The following is a 15,894-nucleotide window of genomic DNA, read 5'->3' on the forward strand; positions in this document are numbered from 1 at the left end:
TTGGTGACACTCCGATTTCTAGGCAAAATGATATATCTCTTTTGGGGATTACCCTGACTTCCAATCTCTCTTGGCACAAGCACATTACAAATATTGTTTCCTCTGCATCTAAAAAACTTGGCTTTCTCTTTCGGCGTTACTTTTCTTCCAAACAGCTGCTCACTCTGTATAAATCGCAAATCCGCCCTACCACCATGGAATATTGTTCCCACATCTGGGGCAGTGCCCCCAAAACCTCTCTCAGGCTTCTAGATTCCATCCAGAAGAGAGCAGTTAGGTTAATTATTGACTCCTCTCTAACAGAGTCTCTCCACTCACTGTCTCATAGACGTACTGTTTCTGCTGCATGCCTTTTCTAGAGATACTTCCATGGGCACTGTTCTTCTGAATTGGCCTCTATAACTGCAGCTCTCTCTTTCAAAACAGTCTGGACACGTGCTGCCACCAGCCAACATCCATTTACTGTCCAACTTCGAACTACAGAACCAACTTTTCATCTTCCTCGTTTATTCATTAAACTGCCATTTTCTGGGAAAACCTTCCTTCTTACGTATTTCCTGAAAATTACAGTCTACAGAAGTTCAAGTCTAATGTCAACAAATATCTTCTTTTTTCTTCTCAACCTTCAACTCAAACACGGTACTAAGTACTACAGGTTCTAATACCTCTGGTGTTTGGAGTTTTTCATAAAAAAAAAACAGTATAGGTTAGCTGTGTCATAGCTAACCTACACCTATACTGATCTGAGACTTATTGATGTACAATTGATGTATAGATGACTTGTTAGTAATTAACAACCCTACACTTATACAGGATTTTTCTGGTATTTATTCTCCAGACCTTACTCCAGAGAGGACAAATCATAATGACCATTCAGCTGATTACTTAAACATGGACATTAATATCAACAGCCCTCATGCTGATATTAACATATAAGAGAGATGCTTTCAACTTCAATGTAGCCAGTTTCCCACATTGGCACTCGTGCATTTCAAAAAAAAAAAGTGCTGCTAAAATAATACTCTCCCAATACTTCAGAATTGCTACAATTTGCAATAACAACATCCTCTTTTTAATCAATATTAAATTACTCCATAATCAATTGCTTGGTAATAGTTTCCCTTCAGCCTTCCTTTACCATAATTTTAAAAAAGCACTGAATATCATGAAAGGAGGATCAAAGGGCAACACATGTAATTATAGACCTGTTAGTTTAACTTCTGTTCCAGAAAAATGAATGGAGGCACTGGTTAAAGAAGCACTGCAGAATCATCTAGACAAGACTTCAGTTATAGTTCACCTGCAAGGTGATCTGATTGAGGTGTGTGGAGTCTTGAATGGTTTGAGCGTGCTCTGTGCTAGTGGGATTCTTCCTCTTGCTTGGATTAATCACCTGAGAGGGAGTAAGTTCAAGTTGCAGAGAGACATGTAGGACGGATGTGTTGAGGTTTGCCCTTGGCCGGCGGGTGGTGGGTTGGCGGAACAGATTTCCATCTTTCGTTGTGCACTGGCACTGTTCTTCTAGAATTATATTTGGTCTCTAAATAGATTTAAGACTGAGCTGGACAGGTGTTTGGAACGGATGGAGGGGTGAATTGGAGGCGTTTTTTTTTTTTTCTTTTTGGCTGATGCTGCACAAGCTTGCTTCCTTGCATCACAACATGCCTCTACTAATGCTTATGATACTGCCATAGGGGATGTCTTTGTATGTGCCAATGCAAGGAGTGTAAGGAAATCAAGCGACAACTCAGCATTGTTATGGGCCTATATGAGAGCGTGAAGGACAGGGTGGATGCCATCGAAGGATTAAAAGTGAGGGGCCCATCAAGCTCTCAGCTGCCTACACCAACGCCAGAGCTTGCACTTGGGCGTCATGCAACACAGCGGTAACCCCCAAGGCAGAATGCGCTGGTCCCAAAGGAACTAGTAGTTGTTGGTGACTCTATTGTCAGGGAAACGGGAAACATGCTTTGTAAAAAGGATAGGTGGAACAGGACCAGGGTATGTCTGCCAGGGGCAAAGGTTGATGACGTTGTAGAGCGGATATCATCTTTTAGGGGCACAAAAGGTGATATAGTTGTACACGTTGGCACTAATGATATTAAGAGTTGGAGACTGGCGGAATTACTTAACAAGTACAGGTCACTGTTGAAAAAAGCCCGTGAATTAGGGTTGAATTTGAAAGTGTCTGCAATTCGATCAATTCGGCCCTGGAAAGATTGTGCAAGGCTCAAGGGGTAGAATTTTTTTCAGCCTGGTCTGTACTTGTTAACAGGAGAGACTGCTTCTACAGGGATGGGATACACTTAAATAGAAAGGGTGCAAGAATGTTTCCTCATGCTATCGAGGCAGTGTTAGGTGGGTCGGAAAACTGCTAGATTGGGGGATACAGGACTAATAGAGTAACATTAGCCACTGGCAGAGGTGAAAGTGATTCTTGCACTGCTTCTATTGGAATGAGCAGCAGCTTGGAAAATAAGATGCAGGAAATTTCAGAGACTGCTGAGAGTTATTGGGGTACAAGTAAACACATGGGTTGTGTTAGGATTGGTGTACACTCCTAGCATTGGTGCACACTTGCGTGTACACCAATGCTAGGAGTTTGGTAAATAAATTTGATGAATTTGAGGTATTGCTCAAAGCATCAAAGGCAGATATTGTTGGGATATCAGAGACGTGGTGTCACACAGATATAAGTAATGCAGAACTGGAATTTGGGGAGTACAACGTCTACAGAAAGGATAGACAGGATAGGAAGGGAGGGGGGTTATGCTATTAGTTAAGAAACACATAAAATCCAAGGAAGTGAAGCCGGTCGACATCGCTGGACAGCGCAGTGTCGAGTCAGTTTGGTGTCACGTAAGCATTGGGAGATCAGAATTGAGAGTAGGAGTGTGCTATAGGCCTAATGACTCTGATGAGTATAATAAGAAACTGTACAGGGAAATAGAGTGGGCCAGTAAATCAGAGAGTCTTATAATGGGGGATTTTAATTTCCCAGATATTGACTGGAATTTGTGGACTGGTCATTCACACACTAGCAAGGCTTTTGTGGATTTATTGGATGATTGTTTTGTAAATCAGCATGTTCGGGAGAAACTAGAGGGAGTAATACTTTTTTTTTTTTTTTTTTTTTTGGCCGATGCTGCATAAGCTTGCTTTCTTGCACCATATGCCTCTACTAATGCTAATGCTAAAACAGTAAGGGATGCAGCTCTGAATCCTGAGTGATGCCACTAATAACATTAGTGGCATCACTTAAATCATTAGTTCATCCCTCATTAAAGCACTGCCCATTTATAACAACCCTCTGTCTTCTGTAACTCAATCATCCCTTTATTCATAGCAGTAAACTGCCCCTCATTCGATGCTGCTCCAATTTGTGCAGAAGTCTTTCATGTGGAACAGTATCAAAAGCTTTAATGAAATCTAAGTGTATGAGGGCAAAATTATTTTTTGCATTTTTGATTGCTGCAGCATCATAATAACTAATAAGATTGGTCAGACAATATCTCCACCTCACAAATGCATGCTACATAATTTCCATATATAACTGCATTTCTCTAAAGATGATCATGCTATACGTCTTTAACCACTACCTACATTATTTTTTCTAGAACAGAGGTGCAGCTTACAAGTCTGTAATTACTCACTTTACCCCTTTGAATCCCTTTGTGAATTTCATCCATTTCACTCTTTTTGTTCTTTACCGTGAATAGTCTCCAAATAAATCGCTGAGAGTAGGAGTGTGAATATAGGCCTAATGACTCTGAGTACAAAAAACAGCTGTACAGAGAAATAAAGTGGCCCAGTAAATCAGAGTCTTATGATGGGGGATTTTCACGCACAGCATGAGTTTGTCCTCTACCGTGCAGTGTCTGGAGACAAGGCACCTGCATGGTGATCTAATTGAGGTGTACAAGGCATTGAAAGGGTTGAGCAGGCTCAATTCTGATGGGATTCTTCCTCTTGATCAGACTACGGACATAAATTGAAATTGAGGAAAGAGAGTCATAGAATAGATGTTGCAGAAATTTGATTTTAGCCAGCGGGTAGTTGATTGCTGGAACAAACTTCCATCTGCCGTTGTCAAAGTTGACAGCTTAAATAAATTCAAGGAGGAGCTGGACAAGCACTTAGAGGGAATGGATGTGTGAATTTTTTTTTTTTTTTTTTGCTTGATACTACATAAGCCTGCTTTTTTGTATCACATGCCTCTACAACTAATACTACTACTACTATTTTAACTTCCCAGATATAGACTGGAACTTTTGGGTTGGTCACTCATACGCTAGCAAGACTTTTGTGGATTTATTGGATGACTGTTTTTGGCAGCAACATGTTCGCAAGGCAACTAGAGAGAGTTGATCTGATTATCAGCAGTGATTATTCATGCATTGATCTGATTATCAGCAGTGATTATTCATACATTAATCTGATTATCAGCAGTGATTATTCATGCATTAAGAATCTGCAGTTAAAGGAACCACTAGGTGGCAGTGATCACAGTGTGCTGATGAGGGATTTACACAAAGATTTAACGACCATCAGAGGTAAAGGGAGAATTTTTGCTTTCATAAGGGTGACTATGGTGGTCTGAGACAATTTTTAAATTCTATAGAGTGCGACCGACTGATGATGTTATGAACAGCAAATTCTAAATGGGAAGCATTCAATGAATTAAACTTGGAAACTACAAGGCTTTTCATACCAATTAAGAAATACTGTTAAAGATGCAGACCTAAACAGATGTCGGAATTACCTAATGAGACAAGTGACAGAGAAGAAAAATGCATGGGATACATATAAATTATCAGGTGGCAAAAGCCTATGGTAGATATAAGCTGGACTGTAATCAGCAAAAAAAATCAACTGAGGTGGATGGGATCTAACCAGTTATATTAAAGGAGGCAGCAAGGGATGTAAGCAAACACTCCGCCATAATTATGAGAGCTTCCTTGGACTCAGGGGAAGTACCCAGGGACTGGAGATGTGCAAATGTGACCCCAATTCACAAAGGAGGATCAAAGGGTAATGCAAGTAATTACAGACCTGCTAGTTTAACATCTGTTCCAGGGAAATTGATGGAGGCGCTGGTTAAAGAAGCACTGCAGGGTCATCTAGACTAGACTTCAGCTTTAGTTCGGACACAGCATGGTTTTGTTAAGTGGAAGTCTTGTGTGACCAATTTGATTGGATATACGATGTGGTTACAAAGGAACTGGATGCAAAAAATAATTTTGATATCTACTTTGATTTCAGGAAAGCTTTTGATACTGTTGCAAATGGAAGACTACTGTACAAATTGGAGCAGTGTGGCATTAAGGACAAATTGCTGTACGAATAAAAGGATGGATGAGTGGGAGAAGACAGAGAGTAGTAATCAATGGACACTGCTTTTCATGGACTAATGCTATTAGTGGAGTTCCCCACAGTTCAGTTTTGGCTCCATTGTTATTTTCAGTATTTATTAATGATATTGATGAAGGTATAGCAGGCTTAACGTCTAAGTTTGCAGACGATACGAAAGTTGGCAGGGTTGTTAATGACACTAATGACAGTACACTACTGCACCAGGATCTGGGCTGAGCAGTGGCAATTAAAGTTTAACATTGACAGATATAAAGTACTGCATATAGGTAGCAGTAACCCAAGAGTTATGTATCAACTGCATAGTACTACACTCAGGGTGGTAGAGAATGAAAAGGCCCTGAGGGTAATTGTGCAGTCAGATATGAAGTTTTCTGAAGAGTGCATTCTGCAAGATTAGCTCATTATGTCTTGTCAATGATATACAGGAATTTTTCTAGGGATAAGGAAGTGATTAACCCCTTAACACCTTGGGTACTGTATACAGGTCTGGAAACCTCATTTTAGGAAGGACGTAGAGCTGCTGGAACGAGTACAGAGAAGGGCAACAGGATTAGTGATGGAACAAAGGGTTGCTCTTATGAAGCAAGGCTTTTAAGTTCTGCAAATTACAGTTTCTGGTGACTTGGCACCTGCAAGGTGATCTGATTGAGGTGTATAAGGCCTTGAATGGTTTGAGCAAGCTCGATGCTAATGGGATTCTTTCTCTAGCCCAGATTAATCGCCTGAGGATACAAAAATTCAAGTTGAAGAAAGACAGCTGTAGAACAGATGTGCGGAAATTTGCCTTTAGTCAGCAGGTGGTTGATTGAGGGAACAAACTTTCATTTGTTGCTGTAGATGTTGACAGCTTAAACAAATTCAAGCCAGAACTAAATAAACATTTAGAACGAATGGATGGGTGAAATGGGAAGGGGTTTTTTTTTTTTTTTTTTTGCTGATGCTCTATAAGCTTGCTTTCTTGGAACATATGCCTCTACTAATGCTAATGAATCTGAAAGAATGTGGTAGAGAGATTTTAAGCCAGGGAAGAACAAAAACAGAACATTCCATATTATTAAGTTTCTGAGACCACGTATATTTGTGAAATGAATGAGGAAATTTTTTTTATAGGGTTTAAATCTTTTTGCAGATAAGTTTCTTCTAAAATTTCACTATTCAGAAAACTTCATGTCAAACTGACACGATAGGAGGGAGCACATGATGAGAGCCCAGACACGATAGGAAGGACTATATGATGAGAGCCCTGTCGATCAATTTGGCCCTGGAAAGATTGTGCAAGGCTCAAGGGGTAGAATTTTTTTCAGCCTGGTCGGTACTTGTTAACAGGAGAGACTGCTTCTACAGGGATGGGATACACTTAAATAGAAAGGGTGCAAGAATGTTTGCTGATGCTATCGAGGCAGTGTTAGGTGGGTCGGAAAACTACTAGATTGGGGGGGTTCAATGACTAATTTGTAGATTAAAATTAGCCACTGGCAGAGGTGAAAGTGATTCTTGCACTGCTTCTATTGGAATGAGCAGCAGCCTGGAAAACAAGATTCAGGGTATTTCAGAGACTGCTGGGAGTCATTGTGGTACAAGTAAACACATCAGTTGTGTTAGGGTGCCTAAGAATAGGAACAGGTGCATGACTTACGTGTACACCAATGCTAGGAGATTGGTAAATAAATTTGATCAATTTGAGGTATTGCTCAAAACATCAAAGGCAGATATTGTTGGGATATCAGAGACGTGGTGTCACACAGATATCAGGAATGCAGAACTGGAATTTGGGCAGTACAACATCTACAGAAAGGATAGACAGGATAGGAAGGGAGGAGGGGTTATGCTATTAGTTAAGAAATACATAAAATCCAAGGAAGTGAAGCCAGTCGACATCGCTGGACAGTGCAGTGTCGAGTCAGTTTGGTGTGACATAAGCACTGGGAGATCAAAATTGAGAGTAGGAGTGTGCTATAGGCCTAATGACTCTGATGAGTATAATAAGAAACTGTACAGGGAAATAGAGTGGGCCAGTAAATCAGAGAGTCTTATAAAGGGGGATTTTAATTTCCCAGATATTGACTGGAATTTGTGGGTTGGTCACTCACACACTAGCAAGGCTTTTGTGGATTTATTGGATGATTGTTTTCTACATCAGCATGTTCGGGACGCAAATAGAGGGAGTAATACTCTTGATCTGATTATCAGTAGTGATTCTTCATGTATTAAGAATCTGCAGATAAAAGAACCACTAGGTGGCAGTGATCACAGTGTGCTGAAATGGGATTTACTCAAAGAGGTAACTACCATCAGGGGTAAAGGGAAGGGTTTTTGCTTTCATAAAGGCGACTACGATGGTCTGAGACAGTATTTAAATTCTATACAGTGGGACCAACTGATGATGTTACCAACAGCAAATTCAAAATGGGAAGCATTCAAAGAACTTATCTTGGAAGCTACTAGGCTTTACATACCAACTAAGAAATACTGTTAAAGGTTTAGGCCTAAATGGATGTCAGATGAACTAATGCAACATATGGCAGAGAAGAAAAATGCATGGGATACATATAAATTAATAGGTGACACGGAAGCCTATGATAGATATAAGCTGGTCTGTAACCAAATCACAAAGGAGATTAGGCAGGCAAAGGCAGATTATGAGAAATCCTTGACAAAGGATGCAAAGAAAAACAGAAAAGAGTTCATTACCCATGTAAACTCTAGAAGGAAAGGGATGAATCAGATTGGTACACTGGATATTGATGGTTCAACAGTTGAGGATCCTGCTCAGTTGGCTAACAAATTAAACGAGTATTTTGCATCTACATTCACACATGGGGAGTTATTCAGGAAGGGGAATGCCAGTGGTGAAGTAAACTCTGGCAGTGAGCTAGTTGATCTTGTAATAACTGAGAGGAAAGTGGAGGAGAAATTGTTGAGGATAAACATAAAAAAAGGCACCCGGGGTGAGAGGGATCTATTCAGTTATATTAAAGGAGGCACAAAAGAAGTAAACAAACCCTTAGCCATAATTATGAGAGATTCTTTGGACTCAGGGGAGGTACCCGTAGACTGGAGATGTGCAAATGTGACCCCAATTCATAAAGGAGGATCAAAGGCTAACACAAGTAATTATAGAGCTGTGAGTTTAACTTCTGTTAAACTTAATTAATGGAGGCACTTCTGTTAAGAAACTTAATGGAGGCACTGGTTAAAGAACCACTGCAGGATGATCTAGACAAGACTTATAGCTCGGACACAAGACTTTCCCTTAAGAAAACCATGGTCTTGCCTGACCAATTTGATTGGATACAAAAGAACTGGATGAAGGGAATAACTTCCCTTCATCCAGTTGATATTGTCTATTTATATCTTAGAAAGGCTTTTGATACTGTTGCACATGGAAGACTGCTGCACAAATTGGAGCAGTGTGGCATTAGAGGCAAATTGCTGCTATGGATAAAGGGATGGTTGAGGGGGATAAAACAGAGGGTGGTAATCAACGGACACTGCTCATCATGGACTAATGTTATTAGTGGGGGGGGTCCCTCAGAGTTCAGTGTTGAGTCCATTGTTGTTTTCTGTATTTATAAATGATATTGATGATGGTATATCAAGCTTAATGTCCAAGTTTGCAGACGATACAAAGGTTGACAGGGTTGTGAAGGACACTAATGACAGTACACTACTGCAAAAGGATCTAGAAAAGTTGAGCAGATGGGCTGAAAGGTTTGTAAATGAAGTTTAACATTGACAAATGTAAAGTACTACGTATGGGATGCAGTAATCCCAGAGTAACATATCAACTCTGTGGTACTATATTGACAGTGGTAGAGAACGAAACGGACCTGGGGGTAATTGTGCAGGCAGATATGAAGTTTTCTGAGCAGTGCAGATGGGCTGCAAGAGTAGCTCATGGTGTCTTATCAATGATATACAGGAATTTTTCTAGCAGGGATAAGGTGATTATTTCCTTGTATAAGGCAATGGTCAGGCCGCACCTTGAGTACTGTTTACACGTCTGGAGGCCTCATTTCACGAAGGATGTAGAGCTGCTGGAACGAGTACAGAGAAGGGCAACAAGATTAGTGAATGGAACAAAGGGTTGCTCTTGCTCTTAAGTTTTGCAAATTACAGTGTCTGGAGACTAGGCACCAGTGAGGTGATCTGATTAGCATTAGCAGAGGCATTTGATGCAAGAAAGCAAGCTTATGCAGCATCAGCCAAAAAAAAAAAAAAACGCACTTCCACTTCACCCCTCTGTTCGTTCAAAATACCTGTCCAGCTGAGCCTTAAACTTATTTAGGCTATCAACCTCCACCACAAGGGATGGAAGTCTGTTCCACCAACCAACCACCCGCTGGCTAAAGGCAAATTTCCGCACGTCTATCCTACATCTGTCTTTTCTCAATTTGAATTTATGCCCTCTCAGGTGATTTTTCTGAGCTAGAGGAAGAATCCCATCAGCATTGAGCATGCTTAAACCATTCAAGGCTTTATACACCTCTATCAGATCACCTCGCTGGTGCCTAGTCTCCAGACACTGTAATTTGCAAAACTTAAGCCTTTCTTCGTAAGAGCACCCCTCTGTTCCATTCACTAATCTTGTTGCCCTTCTCTGTACTCGTTCCAGCAGCTCTACATCCTTCTTGAAATGAGGCCTCCAGACCTGTATACAGTACTTTAGGTGTGGCCTGACCATTGCCTTATACAATGGAATAATCACCTCCGTATCCCTGCTGGAAAAATTCCTGTATATCATTGACAATACTCCATGAGCTACTCTTGCAGCCCGTCTGCACTGCTCAGAGAACTTCATATCTGCCTGCACAACCACCCCCAGATCCCTTTCATTCTCTACCACTGTCAGTGTAGTACCACAGAGTTGATACGTTGCTCTGGGGTTGCTGTTTCCCATGTGTAGTACTTTACATTTGTCAATGTTAAACTTCATTTGCCACCTCTCAGCCCATCTGCTCAACCTTTCCAGATCCTGTTGCAGCAGCATAGTGTCAGTAGTGTCCTTGACAACCCTGCCAACCTTTGTATCGTCTGCAAACTTGGACATTAAGCTTGATATATCATCATCAATATCATTTATAAATACAGAAAACAATAATGGACCCAACACTGAGCCCTGAGGGGCTCCACTAATAACATTAGTCCACGATGAGCAGTGTCCATTGATTACCACTCTCTGTCTTCTCCCCCTCAACCACCCCTTTATCCATAACAGCAATTTGCCTCCATGTCACACTGCTCCAATATGTGTAGCAGTCTTCCATGTGCAACAGTATCAAAAGCCTTTCTAAGATCCAAGTATATAATATCAAAGTTATTCCCTGCATCCAGTTCTTTGTGACTGCATCATAGTATCCAATCAAGTTGGTCAGGCAAGACTTCCCCTTAACAAAACCATGCAGTGTCTGAGCTATAACTGAAGTCTTGTCTAAATGATCCTGCAGTGCTTCTTTAACCAGTGCCTCCATTAATTTTCCTGGAACAGAAGTTAAGCTCACAGGTCTATAATTACTTGTGTCAGCCTTTGATCCTCCTTTGTGAATTGGGGTCACATTTGCACATTTCCAGTCTATGGGTACCTCCCCTGAGTCCAAGGAAGCTCTCATAATTATGGCTAAGGGTTTGCTTATTTTCTTTGCTGCCTCCTTTAATATAACTGGATAGATCCCATCCACCCCCGGGTGCCTTTCTTGTGTTTATCTTCAACAGTTTCTCCCATCCCATCAGCTTTTCAATTTTAAGTCTTGTAGCCAAATTTCCCAGTTACAATTATTAAACACCCTTCTATCTTAATTAATATCTTAAAACAAGCTTTGGCATGAAATTTTTAACACCATCATGATGATTTCCTAAAATGAAAAAAAGAATACAGTTCAGTGATCAATGCAAATGCAGCGATCACTGATCAGTATTTTCTATTCAGTAATTGTATTCTTCATTCTTCATTCAGCTATTTATTATTAATGTATTAATTTCAAGTTAACATGTTAATAACTTAAAACAATTATTTCCATGTTAATCACTGTTATTAATTATGCATGGTGGAGCTAATTCTGCTTTAAGCAAAACAAAACAAAAAAAATATAGAAAACACCATCCTTACCTGGCATAAGCGTTAAGAAAAACTAACATGAAAGGAGAACTTAATTAAATATTAAATTATTATATTGTTCAAGGAGTGTAAAAACTACTATACAGTTTAATTACTGTTGTCAAGTCTCACAGTTTTTCAAAATTATATATATATATATTGATGAAATGGAATTAATATATTCATTCTATAAAAAAGGAACACTAAATATACCATGAAAGTAATGCAGCAAATTATTGATTTTTAAATTTTAAATTTTTGCTGCATTACTTGCTGCATCAAATCAAAAAAATCAAGAAAAGAACAAACCAATGAATTGTCTTTCAGCAGTGAAAATGCACAACTCCTCACCACCCATGGAAATGTACCCTCACACCCATAAAAGTATGAGTACCATTTTCATAATAAATAAATGGAATTAAATAAAAACAGACTCAAAAGCACCACCACCTCTTCAAGGGGTGGTGCTTTTCAGGATAATTAATGAGGATAATAAATTATATATACAAATAATTGATAATCAAATTCAGATATACAAATTAACATTAAAAATTAAATTTGGAATAAACAGAATTAAAGTAAATAAATCAATTATAATGAAGGAAGTAACACAAATCAAATGAGAAAAAAAAAAGTTTAATCATAAATCTGAATCTTCTTCCAGTCACATAATTCCCTGAGGAGCTGTTGTTGCCACCAACAAATTCCTCCAACTGCATCGATCGTGTGCTATACGAGCAGCATCGCAAAGTGTCATGCCCAGAAGTTCACTGATCCCATCCTTCCACCTAATTGCAGGTCTTCCTCTGTACCTCTTCCCCTCGGTTTTTCCTTCCATTATATTCTTCAACAGAAAGTTTTCCCTTCTTACTATATGACCAAAAAACTTGAGTTTTCTTTTGTTGATGCTATGAAGAAGAATTTTAGGCCTGCCAATTTTATTCAATACCCACTCATTTGTTCTTCGATCCAAGTAAGAATTACGCAGTATTCTCCTGTAACACCACATTTCAAATGCCTCAATTTCCTTCCTGTCAACTCTTTTCAGATTCCATCTTCACATCCATAAGTGGCAATTGGAAAAAATGATTCTCAGTTTCATCTTTAGGGGCAGATCATGATCTCTCCATAATTTTATGAGATCAGCGATCTTGCCCATTAACCTTCACTTTACTGGAATCGAGATTATCACTAATCACCATAATTTTAGTTTTACACACATTCAGAAATCCTTTTTTCTTACTTGCTTCACATACTCTCCTCAGAGTTTCTTTAAGATAATCCTTAGAATTACAAATTAGCACAGTATCATCTGCATAACAAAGGTTGTTTATCTTCAGTCCTCCAATTTTGATGCCAGTCTCTAAATCTTCCAAGGTGAGGTGAAAAAATACAGCCCTGCCTGACACCATTACCTGTTTGTGAAAAAGTCCGTGTTTCTCATGTTCATTCTCACAGTTCCTTCCTATTCCTGGTACAGAAGCTTAATCAGCTGAATTATGTGGATTGGGAAACCCATAAAAGTCATTGTTTCCCATAGTTTCTCATGTTGAACACAATCAAATGCTTTTGCATGATCTATAAAACACAAAATGACTGGAACATTGAATTCTTTGCATTTTTCAATAATCAGTCGTAGGCTTAAAATCTGATCTCTGGTTAATTTACCCCTTCTGAAACCTGTTTGCTCTTCTGACATTTCTTCTTCAAGTTTTCTTGTGATTCTGTTCAATACGATTTTAAGAAGAATCATGCTAGCGTCAGAAATTAGGCTAATAGTCCTGTAATTTTAGCAAATTTTCAGATCTCCTTTATTTGGTAAGGGGATGAAAATTGATTTCTTCCAATCTGATGGCCACCATCCCATTTCCCAAATTTTAACAATCATTTTATGAAAAAACTCGCTGCCCTTCATACCTGTAGCTTTCATCAATTTCAGGTGACTTCCACACGTTAGTTTTCTGATGGCTTTTTTGACTTCTTCCTTCAGTGGAATTGGTTCATGATCACACTCTTGAAAAGGGGGTAGCAGATCGTTAGTGCCAGCAGGTGCTCGGAAAAGATGCTCAAGGTATTCTTTCCACCTTCCTTTGATTGTGTTCTCCTCTGTTAAAATTTCCCCTTTGGAGTCCTTAATTACATTAAGTTTTGGTCGGAACTTTTGTCTTAAGGACCTAATTACATCATACATCTTTTTAGTGCTGTTTTGTTTGTTGCGGTATTCGATTTCTTTACACTTTTGATTGCTATAATCCTGTTTGTCCTGGCTTAAACAGTGCTTGATGACTTTGCTTAGTTCCTGATACTCTTTGTTTCCTTGTACACCATGGGCTTTTGCAGTTCTTCTCTGTTCAAGAGAAGTTTAAATTTTAAGTTTAAGTTTAAAAGTGGCTTCTGTAATTCAAGGCTTCCTGATCTTCGACCTTTCTCTAATGTGTCTATTTGCTGAATCCTTAATAATACTTTTTGTATTTTCCCACATTTCCTCAGGCAGCATATCATCATCTAGTTCTAACAGAACTTGAAAATGATTGCCTGTTTCAAGCATATAATTATTTGGAATATTTTCTACATCCAATCGTCTAGGGAAACCTTATTCATGATCTTTTTCAGCTTCAGCTTTAGAACGATGTGGAGTAGCTAATGATCACTGCCCCAATCTGCTCCAGGAAGTGTTTTTGTTGTGATTACACTGGAATGCCACCTTTGCTGCATAAGTATATAATCAATCTGATTCCTTGTTTTATGATCCGGAGATTTCCATGTGTAGAACCTTCTCGGGTGCTGCTGAAAGCAGGTGTTACATATGAAAAGACTGTTCAGATGACAAAATTCAATTAAACTTTCAACCCGCTCATTTCTAGTGCCAAGACCAAACCTATCACATTCTGGACTAGAAGAAACTGTCTTACCTACTTTTGCATTAAAATCACCCATGAGTATCAAAACTTTCTTTTTTGGGACCAGATCAAGAGCTGACTGAAGATTTTCATAATAAACATCCATATCTTCGTCTGTGGATGTTGATGTTGGTGCATATGCAACTAAAACTTGAGATCTACTGGCTGGCTCTGAAGTCTAACCGTCATCATTCTATTATTAATAGGATTGTATCCAAGAAGAGACCTTGAACATTCCTTATTCAAAATGACAGCAACACCACGATCTTTTACTTGATCACTTCCAGCAAAAACAACCAAAAACCCATTTCCAGTTTTGAAATGACCTTGTCTGTCTACATGACGTCAGTTGCTCATAAAATGTTAATTTTATTCCTATCCATTTCATTGATGATCATAGCCATCTTGCCTTCTTTTAAACTTTTTACATTCCATATGGCCATGTTTACCCTCTTCTTTCTTAAATTTAATTTTGCAGGGCACACAGTCGCATCCGGGAACTGGTTAACAGCAGTTTTTGGAGCTGGTTTTGTTGTGGTCTCTGTGGCATCAGATAATGTGGTGGTATGCCATTGCCTACCACATGGCTGATTTTGAAAGGGGCTGGCTTTAATCATAGGAAGAGTCATCATGCATCTCACGAGATGCTCGGGAAGAGAAAGTTGACTACAGCAGAGCCTGCTTATTGCAAAAAGGATGATTAGCTGATTACAGCTGGCTTTCGTCTGGTTTCCAGAGGTCGTCATTTATATATATGTATCTAAATTTTATAGATACATATATTTATGTATCTGTAATGTAAAAAAAAAATATATATATATATATATTTTTTTTTTTTTTTTTTTTCCCCCCAGTATATTCGCACAATTAATTTTTATAACTTCAGTCAATGAATTTATTCATAAGGTGACACTGATTTCATACATTTTTAAATATTCGCTCCTATATTTCAAAATTTAAATTCCTTTCATTAGCGTTAAACCGCTGCATAATCTTCAGTATTCTTCGAATGCGCTAACCGTTAAAGTTTTATTTTAGTCTTAGAGCCTAAATATTTACCACTCAGACATAAAATATGTCTAATGAATCCTCTTTATCTCTTCTTCCTTACGGTAAGATGTATTTTCAGTTTTTTTATTCTTCAAACCACCAAATTTTAATACATCTCAATAGCATAGCCTTAATCTTCTGCATTAGTCACAGGGCATATTTAGTATTCCTTTTTCCACATACAAATTTGAAAGTAATACATATAAAAGGATAAAAAAACAAGTGGATTTAATTACATACATAATAATATATTAGTTATATATCACATTACCTCTTCTGAGAAGGATGCATAAAGAGAGATAATTTTTCATCATAGAACTGTTTCATCGCAAGTCTGTCTAATGCTTGATCAGCACTGAAAATATTTTTAAAACTTGATATTTTTTTACTTTGCTTTTCATGAAACTGAATATTCAAAATATCTATGCTCCAATAAATAATAACAAAGTATCATATACTGCACGGATATGCAAAAGT

At 38.6% G+C, this 15,894-nt stretch overlaps 1 protein-coding gene across 1 annotated transcript in view; it reads right to left on the reverse strand.

The window, feature by feature from the left end:
- The window catches only part of LOC150075035 (tensin-2-like), a 737,845-nt gene that overhangs the window by 377,778 nt on the left and 344,173 nt on the right, over window positions 1-15,894 (reverse strand). Inside the window, exon 11 of the mRNA XM_090389056.1 lies at window positions 15,689-15,772. Within this exon, the coding sequence (XP_090245182.1) occupies window positions 15,689-15,772 (84 nt within the window). The remainder of the gene's footprint in view (window positions 1-15,688; window positions 15,773-15,894) is intronic.

This window comes from Mastigoproctus giganteus, chromosome 14 (genome assembly GCF_048544385.1).
Source record: "Mastigoproctus giganteus isolate SK-2022 chromosome 14, ASM4854438v1, whole genome shotgun sequence".
Lineage (NCBI taxonomy): Eukaryota > Metazoa > Arthropoda > Arachnida > Uropygi > Thelyphonidae > Mastigoproctus > Mastigoproctus giganteus.